The following is a 17,287-nucleotide window of genomic DNA, read 5'->3' on the forward strand; positions in this document are numbered from 1 at the left end:
GCATTGATCATACCGTATATATAAAAGTTAATTTTTAATGCATTGAGAAATTTAGAGATATTAGAACAATCTTAATTTCCAAACACAGAAGGAAGGAATTAAACTGCATACATACCTAAACATTGGTAAACAAAAGTTGTAAAACTTCAATCGAAAGAAAAATTTATAACATTCTTCAAACAGTATTGTCATCACAGAAAACTTTATTCTTGAACATCAATGCAAAGCTAGTTTTTCTTTTAGTTATCTGGTCTTCCAGGACCCAAAATTATTGATACTAACATTTTTCCTGTGTCATGCTTTGATGAAACCATACTTTTCACAAGATACAATTTTTTAACATGAAGAATTACTACCTTTAGTTAGTAGAGTGAGCTCTTTCACTGTGAGTCACACTTAAGCTTTTATGTTCTGTTCCTTTTGCTGTGAAGTTAGTAGTCCAACAACTGGTATTGTGTTTGTTACTAGTGCATATGTGGGCTCAGTCTGGAGTAAGTGCTAGCAGATGATGGGAAACCAAACTTGGACCATGCTTGACTGCAAAAAGAGTCTTGGCTTTGGTTAACTGGTAAACTTGCCAATTTTGTATGTCATCTCAGGAAAATGCATGTTTCCATTTCAGCAGCGTATTTCAACATTTGTTGAAGATTCTGTAATTTTCATTGCTGGCTGAGAGGAGGCTGCTGGGGTTGTTTCTCGAGTTTGTTTCTACATGCCAATGGCAGAGTTTCTTAGAGGCTGCTTTTTTACATGATTTTGAGTCTGGAGATATGTGATTGGTGGCAGTAGAATAATTGTTCTCATTTTATTCAAAAGGAATTTGTAATTTTTATTTTTGGTCGGGGCTAACTCATTTATCTAATTCTAGCTATTAAACTGTCACAGTGGTTTCCCTAAGATAGGGAAAGTTTAGAATATACAGAAGAGCATACAGACCATAAGCTTTGTACAGTCCCGAGCGGTGTATTGGTGAATAGTCATTTGGTTGGGAAAGACATTTTTACTCTTCTTTAGACTAGAGTGGCCTTCATATTAGTTAGTTTCTGTGGTTTTGATATGCTTCGGGCCATCTTTGTGAACACTCAGCAGAAATCCTCCTAATTAATATACAACTACATAGCTGTTACAGCGTATGTCCCTTGTATATACATTTACAGATTATTTTTTTAAGATACAGTAATGTGGCTGTGCAACGTTTTCTGCTTTAAATGCAGACAGGAATTGATATGACTATATCAACATAAAGTTAGAGATATGTAGTTTGCAGAAGCTATTTTAGATGTTTATTGCACATATTTTAAAGCAGATGAGAGAAAAGCTTTCATTTTAACTATCTGTGCTGCCCTAGCTAATTGTGCTGGCTTTGGCTGGGATGGAGTTAATTTTCTTCATAGTAGCTGAAGAAAATTGCCTCTTTCCCAGCCAAAACCAGCACACTAACTCTGCCTGGGCTTTGGGGCAGGTAGCACAGAGTGGAAGGCTGATGCCTGTTAATGGCAGGACTCGCATAAACTTTGTTTTCCTAGACGTACTGCCTTTTCCTGTGGAAAGTCTTTTTGTAGATCCAGTTTAGATCAGTATCTTCCAGACAACAGTAATCATCTGGAAATCCTGAGTGTGAACATGAGTAGGTCACTCTGTAATATACTCAGCACATGTAGGAAGTGCTGGATCACAGTATATGTGCTGAAGGAGGGATGTACTGTTGGCAAGACAAAGCTGGAAGCTGGCACTTCCCCCACCCCGTAAGCAACATCTGCCTCTTTTGCATGTGTGCTAAAGACTATTAGTAGGTGTATGTATAGCATTAAGTTTACTGTACAATGCATATATGTTGGTGCACTTTGTTCCCACGTTGTACTTGGGGAAAGAGAGATGCTAGGAGTAGGCTGTTTGGCCCCAGTGTAATGTATGAAATCTACTTCTGGCCGCCTTCTTTCCCAGCATCTCTCAGGTACGTAGAGCTACCTTCTGGGCAAAAACTTCTAGCAGAAGCGAGCTCTTCTTGGTTACTGTTCTTCCCAGGGACCTGTGGGGAAAGTATATCATCCTGTAAAAGGCCGTCGAAGAAGGTCCTGTAAGAAGCTCGGGTTGCATGCTTAAAGTGAGGACAGACTATGGACTGCATGATTGCAGTGGCGAGTAGCAAGTGGTACGGCAAATACAGCTTGAGGGCTCCCGTGCTGCACACTTGACCTGTGCGTAAGTGGTAAATCCAGCTTACTGAGGCTGTAGCACGCTTCTTGCGGTTGTGCAGATGCACCTGCTGCTGGTGTATGTGTCAGTGTTCAGGGCTTCCTAGGTAAAATTGCAGTAACCCTGGCTAATGGTGGTTGGGTTTTCAGTTTTGACAGCTGCTTCTTTTGATACTGCTGGATAACACTAATGGCTTCTGGCTTTTAAGATGTTGCTGTAAACTGTAGATGGTCAAAAAAGGTATAACTAATGGTTATGTTTTCATATATAAACCTATCCCCATTTCAGCTGCTGCAGGCTGCTTTTCATGGCTATCCTTGTTTCCATCTCTACAGCATCTGTGCTTTTGCTCTCCACAGGTAATTTGATGCGTGCTGTCAACCGAGTTTTGTTCTGCTTTCTTGCTGTGTCCATGTCATTTCCCATGAAGTACATGTTTTAGAGAAATCCCATTTTAAAATTTTGATTTCTGCTGTTCCCTTTTGTAGAAATTACGTTCCGTGAATGTTGCAAATCTTTTGTAGATTTTTAAACACAAGTCAGCTGTAACAGTGAGAAAACTACAGTAACTTCTGACGCATACCTGGATTTCTTCAGGTACTCAGCAAGGCTCTAAATACTTTCTTTACTCAGTGGCAAATTGATAATTGTGCACAGCTTTTAAGTATTGCTTTCTGATAATAAAGGTATATGAACACTTTGCAGATATTTTAGTCTCTGCAGCCTTTGTGTATTCATATTGTTTGAAGTGTCTACATGATAATTACAAAACCCTCAAAACAAGATTTGAGAAGGAAGCAGAGCCTCACAGAGGTTCACATCAGCTTCACAAGGATAAATGCAAGCACCAGAACCAAGACAATAAGCAGAAAATTGAGTAGCAGGTTGAGACCTCTGTTGTTAGCAAGATCCATAGCGTGCATGAGTCTGCCCTCTTGTGCTCACAGCACACTGTTTATTGTAGCTCTGGGGTGCTCCTTCAGTAGCAAGCAGTGTAGATTCACATGAACTTCCTTGTGTCCTCAGCTGTTCACCTGTTTTTAGTTTCTGCTGCTTAAGAAAAAAAGTTTACAGTAACTACTTGTTCCCTGTACCACCCCACCCCCCAGAAAAGGAATCTGAATGCTCCTACAAGTCTTATTTTTCCAAGTACCTTTTAAATAATTAATGATAGCTCTCATTTCACAACTGAAGAACTGAATAATGGAAAAGGGACTTGAATTTTATAGTTTGGCTCTTTTGTTTATTTACTTTTTAAAATTGGTATGGTACCTTTCAGGCTTTGTTTGATTTTTCAAAAGCATGGCTATTCTCAAGACTTAGTCTGTTTCAGCAATAGACTGTTGAAAATTTACTCTTGAAGTAGGTGCAAAAAAAGAGAAAACTGACGTCTGGGCAGAATGTAGTATTTTCTACCCTTCTAGGGTTTGGCATGGTGCAGTGCGGTAGGTAGCATTTTGCCAGCAGTGTGCTGTGTAGGATTCATTGCTGCTTTGCAAATGCCTTATTAAGAATCAAGATTGGGCTGGCAGAGGATGTATCCTTAGTGCTTTTAATAGCACATATGCAATACCTTATTTTAAGGTAGTATTAATAACTTACCAATTGTGTTTTATATCTATTAAAAAAATACATAAATGCCCTAACAGTGAAATGTTGCCAAAACTTCCTTTTAATAACCAGTTAAGTTTTCATGGAAGATCACAAGAGGGCAGTGTTTTATAGTTTTATATAAAAATGGAAATTTTGGCATTTTTTTATCTTAAAAAACCCATCAAAATAAAAACAAAAAACCAAACAACACCCCCCAAAAAAACCCCAAACCAACAAAACGGGCTTATGAAGCAATCGGTTTGACTGAACTGTTAGATACTACAAGAAATCTAAGGGTCTGTTTTAACTGATTGAAATTACCAGGGTTTTTACTGTGATGAGCATCAGTTTTTAAAGGTATCCATATAAATGTGGCGGTTTTAAGCCTTGCAATGAACAACAGGTGTTTGCTGGTCTCCTTCCACAACCAAAACAGATTTCCCCACCCTCCATCCAGTTTTTAACATCTAGGTCAAAGCGAAAAGGACTACATTTGTTAAATAAGATACCTATGGATCTTGTAGGACTTCACAAATATTTTCTAATTGTGTTCTGTCAGTTGCTATCTATTAATAGCTGTAAAAATACAGGTATCTGGACTGTAATCTATAGTATATTAATATGCTCTCAGATATGAAAAAGAATACTCTCTCAACGAATGTGTTCATTGCTCTGATTTTGGCAGAGAGGATACAGGTAAAGGCACATTTTGGCATAAGTGTGTGTTTGACATTATTGTTTTGTGTGTAGTTGTAGTAAAACTTACAGATAAATCCTTGGGCGGGGGGGGCACCAAATATTTTGTACATGTTTTGTGAAAAAAATTGTTTAGGCCTATTTTACACTTGTCTTTCCACAGAGTAGTTCAATTCTGCTAGGAAGGGCAGTTGTTGCTAAATTGATGCAGAAAAGTTAATAAAGGCATGCATGTACTTGCTGCCCTCTAAAATGCCTTACTGACTAGTCTTGATCAGAGCAAAATTTCAATTCTGAAACCAGTCATGTCTTCATCTAGAGAAAAATAGGTACATACATCAGTTTTTACTGAAGAGCTGGCTGAGGAGGCACATCTTTAAAATCAGCATATGCTGCTGCTTCATTCAGCTCTTTCCTAGTGTAAAATTGCCATAGAAGTTTGTCACTTGTTTTTTGGAGGAAAAGTAATACCAGATTTTTGCCTGTTTAGCTGTCTTTATTCACTATCAGTGTGTAAGATGAATTGAGCAAAAAGATGTAGCCTTGGGTGGAGTGGAACAGAGAAATGAAAACTTAATCCAAGCTACATGCTGTGTTTGGAATTTTTATTACTGCTCATAAAAGGACTGAACTTCTTGATACTTTTTTTAGTATATATTTAACACATATATTCAAGCAGTCGTTTTAATAAATAACAATACAATAGATGCTAATTTTAAAGCCCATATAAGTATACAAAGGAGATTGTACTATGTACAAAAGTGTTGTTTTTTGGAGGTTTTTTTAATCTCCGTGTTCAGTTGACATTAAGTGATAAAGAAGATGGTGGTATACTTTCTGATCAGCAGAATCCTAAGACAGAAATAAACTATACAGTAAATAAAATTTGTCTACATTGCTGTAAAATAGCAGTAGAGCTTCCAGTTTATTTATACTTCGGTTTTGTTCTTGTTTGTTTGTTTTTAATAAATAATGGGAGGTACATAGGAGGAAAGTGGTGGGTTTGTTTTTATGAGGGGGGTGGGGGCGTTATTTTTTTAGCAGCGCTTTATTTTGACTTCTATATATTACTGACTTGTGAAACCTGTAATTCCAATATCCTCAGAATGTATGTGCTGATATTTTAACATATTTTTTTTCTATAGGCAGGTTTTTTTCAGTACTGTAAAACTATTGTGTATTTCCAATTGAAGTCTCTTGAAACACCTCCAAAGCAAACTAAAACTGGAAACCCTGTCCATCACAAAAATACAGATTTTAAAAAGAGAAGAAAGTACCTTTAGATTCTACCCACCCCACCCGGAACTGCACTGAGTTCATGGCTTTCCTTAAGAAGACGGATTAATAGGGAAAGTGCACTTACTAGAATCTCATGCATTTGTGAGAGTCGTCAGAATGCATGAAATGAAAATTGAGATTTACACCAACAGTTTAAAATCAGTAATATTCATACACTAACTTGAAAGGAGTGGCCTGGGGCGTAGGGGTGTTGCCAGTCTCATCAGTGCTTGCTCCAGTACTCATACAGTAGCTAGCTAATTTCCTGTAGTGATTAACCTTATTTCAGAGGTCTGATCTCAGCGTATCTGTTTGCCAGATAGCAAGTATGTCACCACTGGACTTGCCTGTATTCCATAAAATAGAGTTTTTTTTCCAAAGATTTCTTAGCTTTCTTCGCAGTTGTTCATTGTCAACCTCTACTCATGGAATAGTAAGTCTTAAAGGGAGAATACAAGTTTATCTTAAACTTGTTTTGATTTTCTGTAGTCATCAATGGGACTGTTTACGTAGAGTGGTATAGAAAGATGCCTGTTAAAAAATGGATGTCTGTTTGACCTCTGTCTTTAAATTTGAAAACTGTATAATGTTTCTAGGAACTGAGATTAATACCAGCAACATGTAGGAGGGTTTGAAATCTACTGCTCAGTCTAGTTACTGACAAATGCTTCATCTTTTATGTGTATACACCGTGGTTTACATGTTGAAAGGGTATTTCTGCAATGCTTTCCCTCCTGTGCATAATCATTTATAATTTATTTTATTTTAGTATGCATCATTTATTTTAGAAGATCCTTGCTTGTTCTCTTAACAGGTATTTGCAGTTGAAGGTGGTGGTGTTACTTGTATTTGTATGATACTCTTTAATCACAGCAGTAAAGGTGACCTAGACCTTTCTCTTTAGCACATCAGATACAAGCTACCTTGTGTGATATGGGGAAGTACCAAGTTTTCTGTAGTTCTAAACTACTGAAATTATTATATAAATTACAGCAGGCTATAATAAAGTCTGAAGCAAAATATTATTGCTGAGTTGTTCCAATTGTCATGTCAATTAAATAACTATAGAAAATTAAATTTTTGATACCAGTGTGGTAGTGCCAATTCTTTCTGCAAAACACAGTGGAGAAAACTTTCCAGGTATAACCTAATTCTCTAAGGATGTATCTAGTGAAAATTACTGTAAATGAAGTGACTTTTTTTTTTCTTTCTCAGATCAAAGTTGTGTGTGTATATATATATATATAAAACAAAGATCCCTTAAACAGGGAGAAGAGCATATGAAATAAGGGGTTTTTTTCCGAGTTAGAAGAGATTTTTTGTTTATTCTCATATTCCCTAAAAAACCCCACTAAAACAATTTGAATGCCTTCAGCTGATAATGCAGAGATGCAGCACCTAGGAAAATTGCTGCTCTGCTTCCTTCTAGGATACGTTGAGGGCTTTGTGCCTGTAGCTCTTCTTTGGGCAGATGTGGGCCAAGTTTGGAAACCCTCCAAGGGCTTAAGGATTTTCGGAGAAAACTCAGAACACTCAGGCCTCCCCAAAAGTGAAGTTGCTGTTTGTGTGATCTAGCTAAAACATTGGCGAACTTACTAACTCCGTGAAGAGCCCATACTTCACCCCATTTGGAAAAGCCATCTCTTGATTGAGACAGACAAATTAGGTCATGCACAGCTTTGTAACAACAGGCTCTAAAGGCTGTTCTGCATAAAGTGTGTGTTTAATACATGTAGCAGGTAGTAAGAGAGTAGTGCGATGGTTGGCATATGGTTCTAGTCCAAGTGCTACCCCCTCTCGCGAGATGATCCTTGCATTAGGAGTTGCGGGTGTAGGTCTCTCTTCCCTCTGGAGTGACTTTCCTAGAGGACAGTGCAGAGAAGTGCTGGAACTTCAGAGGAGCATCACAATGATACAGATCAGCAAGAGACAAATTAAAATCAGGCAGAAATTCACAAAGAGCTCTTGGAGCCTTTGGCGTGCTTGTGGGTTGACCTCAATAGTTGAGGCTCTTCTTAGAGCAGAGCGGGTTATGTGTTGGACCTTCTCCATGGCAGCAAGAAAGCAGAGGGCACAAGTCAGAGGTTTTAGGAGTGCAGGAAAGAAGAGAAGTTGTCAGGAACAGCGCAAAGTGCCTATTATCTTCTCTTTTTGTTTTAGACAGCCTTTGTGGAGCTGGGAAAGCAGGAAAGTGAAGAGTTAGAAATGCAGAAGTGAAGTGTTTTGATGGGTGCAAATGGAGATTGTTTTGAAGTTCTAAAAAGCCTGAAATAGATTGCCTTGACAGTGATTTTAGTTTTAAACAGGATTTAAATTTATTTTTTTTCAAGTTTAGCTTTGGGCTGTGTTGTGCTTCTCCTCCTGAAGGCTACCAAGCACCTGCTTCTTAGCAGAGGTGAGGAATTGTGAAGTGGAAATTGTGGATATGTGGGGTTTACCCAGATCATTGCTTCAGATCCTAATCTCTCTATCCTTTGCAGTCTGTGAAAAGGCCATGGCTGATTTCCACACACACCCCACCCACATTTATTTGTTCAAGCACACGTGAAAGCTTGATGATATGATTAGAGTCACAGCCTTTAAGCCAGGTCATCTGGATATTACTGCTGGCTATTACTGACCTGGACAGATAATCTGACTTACCAGTACCTTATTCTGGAAGGGAGGAAAAGAAATTTTCCTGAAGCATTTCCATTCCAAGTTAGCTTTTAATTACCACCATAAGAATTCTAATGCATCACTGCTATAGGGAAATTCAGTAGTGTATTTCTCAACAGAAAAAAACAGAGTAAGGACTAAATATATATTCAATACATATATTACAGCATGTTACTAAATGTAGGTGTAAAGGCAGAGGACTGCTGTGAAGGACAAAATGAAGCATGTATAGAACTGTCTCTTAAGTGAGTGTTTTATTTCAAGTGTGTTTTCCTGCTTTTAAATGGCAGATGAAAGCACAGGGTGTCAGTTGTCTTAAAACTCCCAATAAGTAGTTGCAGTGCAAAACCCAGCTGTACAAACTTTCCATGGCAAGAGGCGGCCTTTGATATTTGCTTGCTTATTCCTCTTAATGAAGTGGGTTCTGTAGGTGCTATTGCAATGTAAAAACTTGGTTTTCAAGGTCATGGTGGTGATGTATGCAGCTCTCAAACTTTGTTCCTAAAGCTACATGTGCCCCTAAATGTTTTATGAATTTATATTGTGATCATATCTTTCATGGAAGGCCTCTTGTAATCTTTTTTTTTTTTTTTTTTTTTTTTGGGGGGGGGGGGGTGAGGGGCAGGCACAACAAAAGAAACTTCTATCGACTCATATATGCCACATAAAGGAAAACCATTGCTTAGGTATCTCATGCCCAAATAGCATGATGATCCTGACTGAATTGGAGATGCTTTGTTGTCCACAAATTTGTCTTTAGATGTAGGTAAAATGGAAAAAACTTAAAATGAAACAGAGGTGTCTTTCAGACACACACCTCCCCCCCCTTTTTTTTTTTAAGTTCCTTCGTGTCAGGCTGTAGAGTCAAATGGTGTTGTGTGAGCAGAATTATGTGCATTTCCAGTGCTAGTGGCAGTGTTGGTATTTAAAAAGGCTTTCAAAACAAAGCACATTACACACGGATATTCTAATACTTTTGGAGGTTTCCATGTAATGACATCTCCTCCTAAAACTGAACTTCAGATTGTTATGATGTTTTGAGCTATAATTGATCTTAACTTTATTGCAAACAAAACATACACCAGGAACTTACTTTCATAGTAACTGTAATTTTTCAGCTTTGTTTGACTTTATGCTGTGCCTGTTCTCATTTATTTAAGCAGCTTGCCAAGTATATTCTGCTTAGTTCTTTGCTGGTCATTGTCTGCTCTAAGTGCAGTGAAAGCAAGGCGTTCACAAGAATTCTCAAGTGACTTGGCTGAAGGCACATTTATTCTCCCAGCCTGGTACAGGCTGGGGTGCGTTAGCCAGTTTGTTCTCTTCTAGACAAGGCATGGTAGATGAACCACTAATGGATTTACGCTAGTACAGGAAAGTTTGTGTAACCTGTTCATGTGACAGAGACTGCACAGAAAACAGTTATTTCCTGCGGATAACTTCATCACAACTTTTTTTAATTTTTTTAATGCAGAATGTGTGCAACCTGTGGTCTTTGCACTGACTGTGACCCGCTGTGGCAACATACCTATCTTCTTTCTGTGTGCAGTTTTTTCTTGGTGCCCTCAGAAGGATTGGATCATGAGCTTTTACCAGCACGTATGCACAAGAAGTCTGTTTCGGTGTACTCTGTTAGCTGTAACTGCACACATGCTAGCACCTGCACCGCAGTGTTGCTGCGTATGTTTCACTTGCAGGACTTAAAGCCCCAGGTCCTTGCCCCTTTAAGTGCTTTCATAAAAAGCAGTACCAGCCGGTTGGGCATTTCAGGTATGAGGCCAACACAGGTGAGGAAAGATGATGAGATCTCTCTGGAAAAGCAAAAAAAAGTACTCTTCCCTTTGGAATGGAAGTATTACAAAAGAATCTTTTTTTTTAAAAAAAAAAGGAAGGTAGTAGAAGTTAAAAAGTATACCTTTTACATCTATAAAATGGTGTAGAGAAGGGATGAGGAAAGGTCAAAATAGAGTAACTTGGTTTTCTTAGTTTAAAAGCTCAAAGCTCAAATGACTTTTGGAAATTTCTGAAACATCTACATGTTGTTTTACCTACTAAGCCTGTCTGTGGGAGAAGCTTTCTTGTAGGCAAAAGAAGCACATTCTGTGTCGGTATTTTAACAAGGTTTGTCTTTACAAGTTCGTGGCTTCAACTAATAAACACATACCTTGCTTGTTTAATCCTCCATGGTGCTGTCACCCACCTAAAGTGTGCATAAAGAGACAGATTCAGTAATGTAGCTGCACATGGGTGGCTATCAAGGTAAAAATGGACAGCCTGAGAAATAATTATACTGAAATGAAGGCTGATTATTGCCACAGATAGTAGCTGTTCTCTGGTGTTTAGTCCCTTGATTGTGTTTTAGGTCAATGTTAAGAACAGTATGCATGCACACACCTTGAAAGTGAAGCAAAAGGGCAAACATATATTTGACTTTTATTTTTAATTCAGAAGGTGTTACTCTTGTGTGACAAGACTCGGGTATTGCACAAAAGAAACTGTTGGCTGCACTGCTATGCTATTTTGTTTAATCCAGTGTTGTTAATGGATGTGAAAGGCTTGTCTTATGCACAGTGGAAATCTGCAGGAACAGGTCGTGTGGCTGAACCCATATTTTACTATGTAGGGGATCCCCTACACCTGGTGCCCTAGAATGAGTCACCAATCACAATTATTGCGTCCTTCTTCACTGTCATGTGACTGTTTCCCTGATTTGTATTAGGTTATTTTTGTCTTTGTTCCTTGGTGTCCTTCACAATGACAGGAGGTATGTGACCAAAGTGAAAACTGTGGGTTATACTTGTTGCTAGTGCAACTGCATTGACTCCATTGGAGTCACATGGGATAAATTTGGCTCCTTTGGAAATGCCACTGCAATTTTGGACACAGCCTGTTTCCTGTCATATGTTTACTAAATGCAGCAGTGATATCAGTGGAATAGAAGAGGTTTGAAATACTTGATTTGTTGCTGTCCCATATGAGCATGTGAAGCCCTAAAGGGGCATTGTTTAAAAAGTGATATTGCTTAACAGTCTATTGCATAGATCTTTACAATGAGATGTCCCCAAAACCCAGTAATGCAGTTTCATCCACTGAAAATAAATGTCTTAATAACCATAAACATAGTGATGCAAAAAGTACCATCAAGTTATGTAAACCTTGGTGTAATATGTGTTTAGAACTGTTACTAAAAATTACCTGGCCCAAGAAATTCCTGTAGCTGTTGGTGTGGACAATATGATACTCGTAGGCACGAAGACACATTCTCTGCACGTTCAGAGGAGGTAAGTTTAAAGCATGCCAAAGCAAAGAACCCTGCATGCGGGACTAAGTGCTGTGAGTTGAATTGACCCTGGACCCCTGTCACCACTGTCTGTGAATTGTGCGACCCCTGGAGAAGACACTGCAGAGTTTTAAAATTCTGCCTGTGCACAGCAGCTGCAGTTGATGTGTAAGCATGCTTTTCATCTTTGCTGGCTGTCCTGTGTTAATGTATATATCTTACTCAAGTTGCATTGCTTTGTTTTGAAGCTTGCTGTAAAATACCTCCTCCCTGGCAGTGTGGAATAACTGCAGGTGAGACCTTGGAGTCTAAAAAACCTCCTTTTTTGTGTGAGGAAGATGAGGGGTGAAAAGGGAGTGAAGGAAGCAATCTGATTCAACTCTAAAGACCTCTAGAGGGTCTCACTGCTATCACTTTAGTTCAGTAAGTAAAAAGTTTCAGACAATAAACCAGAAGTTGCTTACAGATTTTCAAGTACCGAAGTGATTTATAAAGGTATGTCATAATTTTTAAATCATGTTCTTTTAGCAGAAAAACAAATAGCATGGAGGTGACTTGCTAGGATTTACCCCAGCAGCTGGATTTTGTATTTACCTATGCTAGAGGTGCAGAATTCTGTTGCTTATTCTGATTTTAGGCTTGAGAGTTGCACTACTAGTGCTGGAGAGGATGGATTGAGGAAGGAAAGTACAAGAAGAAAATGAGCAGAGGAAGAGAGTGGGCGTATGGAAAAAGAGCAAGGAATTGTCCAAGGGGAAAGAGAAAACTGCAACTGGAGCGCATTGTCACTGAAGAGAGCTAGACACTATCTTGTGACATTTAATGCCATTTTTTCAATCACATGCAAAAAACATTTCCTTGGAATGGGGGAAGAAGCCACAATTCAGCTCAAGAGTTTGGGAAGTGCTGGTAACAGGAAAAGCATGCTCATTTTATCCTTCTTTTTACCTTTTGTTCTAAAGTCTGGTTTGTACTGGTGTCAGTATTTTTCATGTGTTTGGGGGAAGGATAGGGAAAAACTCACACTTTAGATTTTTTCCCCTCTCCCTCTTACTAATTTATTCTTCTTACAATCTTCCTTTTGACTAGCTTTGTTTTCAGTGGTGACCTTGCTTCTAGAACACTAAGAGCCTTTATCTGTATTGTAAGTCCATGAGACTGAGAAAGGTGTGGATACCAGGAAATTACACTAATGAATATTTGAACGCACCAGGCTTGGCGTTTTGGTTTTTGGATGTTATCCACATACTTTGTGGATAACTGGGACTTATCTGTGTGCTGGTCCATTAGAGTAGCCTCGGAGCTAATTCTTTGGGCTAGTTTTTAACTGGGTTAAATTCCCTGCAAGTGGTGCAGGACCATGTAGTGGGATCTTGGGCAGGTGCCTTCATGCTCATACTTCATACTCATCAGTTCCCTTAACCAAAATAAGACATATAATAACCACATGCTTTTTCCCATCTGTTTGTATGATTTGCCTTTTACATAGTAACTTACTTTTAGGAGGCAAACTCTTTTCTCCACTGCACTCACCGAGTACCGAACACCTTGTTTCAAGTTGGGTTTTAGGTTCTCGTAGTTCATATGTCATTACTTATTAATAGGAAATGGGGTATGTACAATTGGAACTGAAGTGAAAATTGTAACACACGTAGCATGTATAAAAGGTTGAAGTGGAAGGAGATGCTGCAAGTTGTGGTTTTAACCTTTTTAGCAGCTTGGGAGACAATGACATGGCATTGATTGAAAGAACAATGTAGTAGGCAAATTCAGCTTCTGAGAAGTAACTTGATAACAGGAAAGTCCTGTTAAGCCATGTACCAATCTCTGGAAAGCAAAAGCAGTCTTCCAGATCTAAAGTATCTTGTAGTTTAGGGAACATGACATTAATTTCTTGTGGGGCTTTTTTGTTTCTCCTGTTGGGGCACTTTTCTATGCCTAAATCCAGTTATTCTTAATGCAAATAAAAAGATGTTGTTGTAGCTGTGCAGCTGTATCCCATATATTTTTGTTTGCTGCTAGTCAGAAAAAAAAATCTGTGACAATCACCTTTATGCTGTCTGATTGCAAACTGATTTTAGTGAGTTTCATACTGTACAATGAAGGCGCTATATTCCTAACATCTTCAGAGAACAAGAAATAAATGCAACTTTTAAAAATAGACATGGTGTATACATAAATCTGAATCTCTGTAAATACTAATAACATTGTTTTCTCGACAAATGAGTGGCAAAAAGAAAAAGCAGAAAATTGTTACTTGCTGTAAATTAAATGTAGTATTTCACATCTGATTTGTAACATTGACACCTGTTATGTAGCACATGCTTCTGTCATGACTGTTGGCTGTTAATCATGGTTCTGATGTCTGTAATATGGGATGTTATCAGCGTGAAATTTTTAGATTTAAATTAACAGCTGAGCCATACTGTTACCTACTTTAAATTACTTAACTCTGTGACAGAGAGAATTCAGATGAATGGTCGTCTAAGCTGCAGTAGCTGTGGATGCATTGCAGTAAAGAGCTATCTACAGCAGTTTCTGTGTGTATGTTCACTTTGTGTATGCATAAACTCTGTATTTTTAAAGGTGCACGTATGCAATGTTTATGTTAGGAGAGAAGGATTGTCTGTGTGGCAGATCAAACCCAGACTCCTGTCTTCACTTGAAAATACATTTAACCTAACTTTAGCCTCGAAAAAAATCTGTTTGTCTGTCTTTTGCAACCTTCTTGCTTGTCAGAGGCATTGGTTAGAAAGCACTAGGAGCTCTGAAGTGTTGCTTCTGCCTACTGGAAACAGCTTCTAGAGAACTTTGCAAGACATTGTTTGCCTTAGGATTAATGGGATGTCCAAACACTTCCAGTACTTGTCTATTCAAAACTGGCACAAGGCTGCTGACCACAAAACCAAGCACCTGCATGTATTTTTTTTTACCTGGTGCCTACCAGTCAGTAATAGGAAAAGGGATTAGGTGTGTCTATTTGGTAACAGGGAAAACACGCCAGACAAAATTAAGCTCTGTACCAAGTCTGTGTTTTCTAAAACTAGAATCTCAAGTAGTTATCAGTAGCAAGGTGTGAACTGATGGAAGAGGGAGCATGATTGTGAGGAGAAGAAATTCCTTAGAGACCTACATATTAATGAATTGCATTCCTTTTAAAATATTTGTATATTTAAATATTCAAATGTTCTTTGTGATATGTTTCAGCTTGAGATGCACTTTTTTTATTTGCAGTGATTTTTAAAGCTGGGGTTGTATTTTGTTGTACAGTGTATATGTGTTTCCTTTAGTTGGAAAATAAATGGATTACTTCATGCATTGAAATTCAGTTCATGATGTTACAAATCCTGGCTAGATTTTTATCTGTTATTAGAAGCATTCTAGAACAAGTTTGGCAGTTATAACAATCAGTGGGAGAACATAAACCTTTAAAGGAATTCACAGCAAAAAGGCGATATGAATTCTGCAGCTTGAACTGCAATTTGAGTAATGTGATATAATTTTAGTTCTGGTACTGCTATAAATCCCTTAAGTTTTTTAATTAAGGCTATTTTTTATCCTACACACACACACAAAAAAAGTTTGTGCTCTCAATGTGTTGGATCAGAAAAATACTTTTCTGAGTTAAATGGTGAAAGAGGTAAAAGGTAAAGAAAGACCTTTACTGGGCTGTAGATAGGCAGTTTTGGGGAAACAAAAGTGTCTCTACAAAACCTCAAGTGAATTACTCTTTGTGGATTTTGTATTAAAAATCAAACAAAAACAAAAAATCCAAACAAAATACATTAAATTTAAAAGGAGAGACGAAGGTCTGAGGAAGACTGTGTGAAAGTGTCTTACCTACCTCTATAAATCATATACTCAAGGACAGCTGGTGTCCCATGAGCATGTGTAAAAATCTTGCCTTTATTGTTGCTAAAACATGTCCCCCACAGTGCTATATGTTTGACTCAGAGCTGTAATGTCTACAGTATCCATATTTTTGATAAACAGTTATAAGCAGCTGTTAATTTGAGTAGAGGAGTTTTTGTAGAAAACAGCAGCTACAGTGCCTTGCTATAACAATTAAAAGCATTAAAGAGAGGTTCCTTACCTATGGTGTGACTGTTAGTGAAGCACAGAGGAACCTGCTCCAGGCTGTGGGAAGTGTCTGTAGATCTCTGGCAACTTATCCGAGTCTGTGACCAAGTTGTGGGAACAATTGAAGTAGGTTGAGGGGAGAAAATAACAAAAAGTTTCAGAGGCAGGACTCATGGTGTCATTCAGCAGCTCAGAAGATGTGATTGGTCCCATTTCAGCCTTCTGACACAGTCAGTTGCTCCTCTAAACTTGCTCGCAGCAGTAATGTATTAAAAATGGGCAACATCTTTCCTCTCGTGAAGGCAGCTGTGTGCCAGGGACACCACCTGCTCAGCCACAGGATGAAGGAATCTGGGAAATGCATGTTTCAGTGGGGCAGCAACGGAAGCTGCTTGCTTACTCCTTGCCCTTCTTAAACGAGAACTTAAATGGGAATTTGTTCAGGGAGCCGGTTTGGATGTGGTCCTTTTGCTACAGCGGTGTTTCTTCATCATAACCCCCCTAAATCTCTAATATGGGGAATCACATTTCATACGGGTTTTTGACTTCCAATGATTTTCTTTTTTACAAGGGATTTCTTAAACTACGCTTTCTGTATATATAGTTTTGATGATTCTGTTACACAGCTGGCATTCAGTTTACAGTGTATGATACGTGTTTCCTGATATCTTTTTTCTTACAATGCTTGAACTGAAGTAATTTTTCAGTATCTCAGGTCTCTTCCAACCTTTTAAGTTAATTTGTGGATTAGAAGAGTATTTTTTCCCCTCCAAATAAAATTCATCATATATGTTAATCTCCAAACTTGTCATTCCTATGTAATGTGATTTACCTTTCCTTTAAGACACCCACCCACCCTTTTTCTCCCCCTCTTTTAATGGCTGGAAACCATCCAAGTGATTTTTGAGAACTTGTTCTGTTTGTTTGGATAGGAGTAGGAGCTGAATGCTGGCTTGTAGGTTATCTTATATATACTATCATGTGTTGGGAAATGACAAATAAGACCACAGTGCACATGCAGGGTAGGTTTTGTGCATCTGGGAAGCGGAGGATTTACTGGATGTGAAAGGACTGCACTATTCAGCGTGCAAGTGTCCCGCTTCAGACTTTGTATGTGGATGCAACTGACAGCGTGTTTTTTCCCGATTTGGAAATTGCAATCAAAAATATAGAAGCTCAGCCTAACTCTGAGAACTTACAGATACAGTTTTGACAGTAATTATTTAGCATAGGTTAGTGCTTGGCTTTGAGCAGGAAACCTCACGTGGTGGGGGATTTTTGGTTAGTTTGTTTTTTTCATCCTCTGTAAGCCCTGCTGTGATAAATGATGACAGAGACAATAAGACCTTGGAGATGGATGTGCCACCTTGTTTCAAACTGAGCTCTTTTTATTTTTGTAAACAAGGTTTAGCTCTTCTGCAAAATTGGTTATAACATAGTTGAAGTTAGCAATTCAGTTTTAATATAGTACATCTGCCTGCTTTCTGTTATCCTTTGATATCCAAACCA

The 17,287-nt window shown here is 38.4% G+C and overlaps 2 protein-coding genes across 12 annotated transcripts in view; one reads left to right on the forward strand and one right to left on the reverse strand.

The window, feature by feature from the left end:
* The window catches only part of CEP85L (centrosomal protein 85 like), a 152,738-nt gene that overhangs the window by 86,580 nt on the left and 48,871 nt on the right, over positions 1 to 17,287 (forward strand). The window lies entirely within an intron of this gene.
* Positions 18 to 16,481, reverse strand: PLN (phospholamban). 7 transcript variants are annotated; one of them, XR_008822478.1, is made up of 3 exons: positions 15,792 to 16,461; positions 10,583 to 10,618; positions 18 to 3,249 (listed from the first exon to the last, which is right to left on the reverse strand). XR_008822478.1 is itself a non-coding variant. In XM_056342610.1 (3 exons), the coding sequence occupies exon 3, from the start codon at positions 7,813 to 7,815 to the stop codon at positions 7,657 to 7,659; it is 159 nt and encodes a 52-aa protein (XP_056198585.1). In that variant the 5' UTR covers positions 7,816 to 7,938; positions 10,583 to 10,618; positions 15,792 to 16,481; the 3' UTR covers positions 7,632 to 7,656. The 7 variants fall into 7 exon arrangements, 1 of the variants encoding a protein (XP_056198585.1); XR_008822477.1 differs by having other exon boundaries at positions 18 to 3,246; positions 15,792 to 16,456; XR_008822481.1 differs by lacking the exon at positions 18 to 3,249 and adding an exon at positions 3,256 to 5,337 and having other exon boundaries at positions 15,792 to 16,469.

The sequence above is a fragment of the Falco biarmicus genome, chromosome 6 (genome assembly GCF_023638135.1).
Source record: "Falco biarmicus isolate bFalBia1 chromosome 6, bFalBia1.pri, whole genome shotgun sequence".
Taxonomy (NCBI): Eukaryota; Metazoa; Chordata; class Aves; order Falconiformes; family Falconidae; genus Falco; species Falco biarmicus.

What these genes read in the sequence shown, in the direction of transcription:
- PLN (XM_056342610.1), bottom strand. Translation starts at nt 7,815, where the DNA reads ATGGAGAAGGTCCAACACATAACCCGCTCTGCTCTAAGAAGAGCCTCA.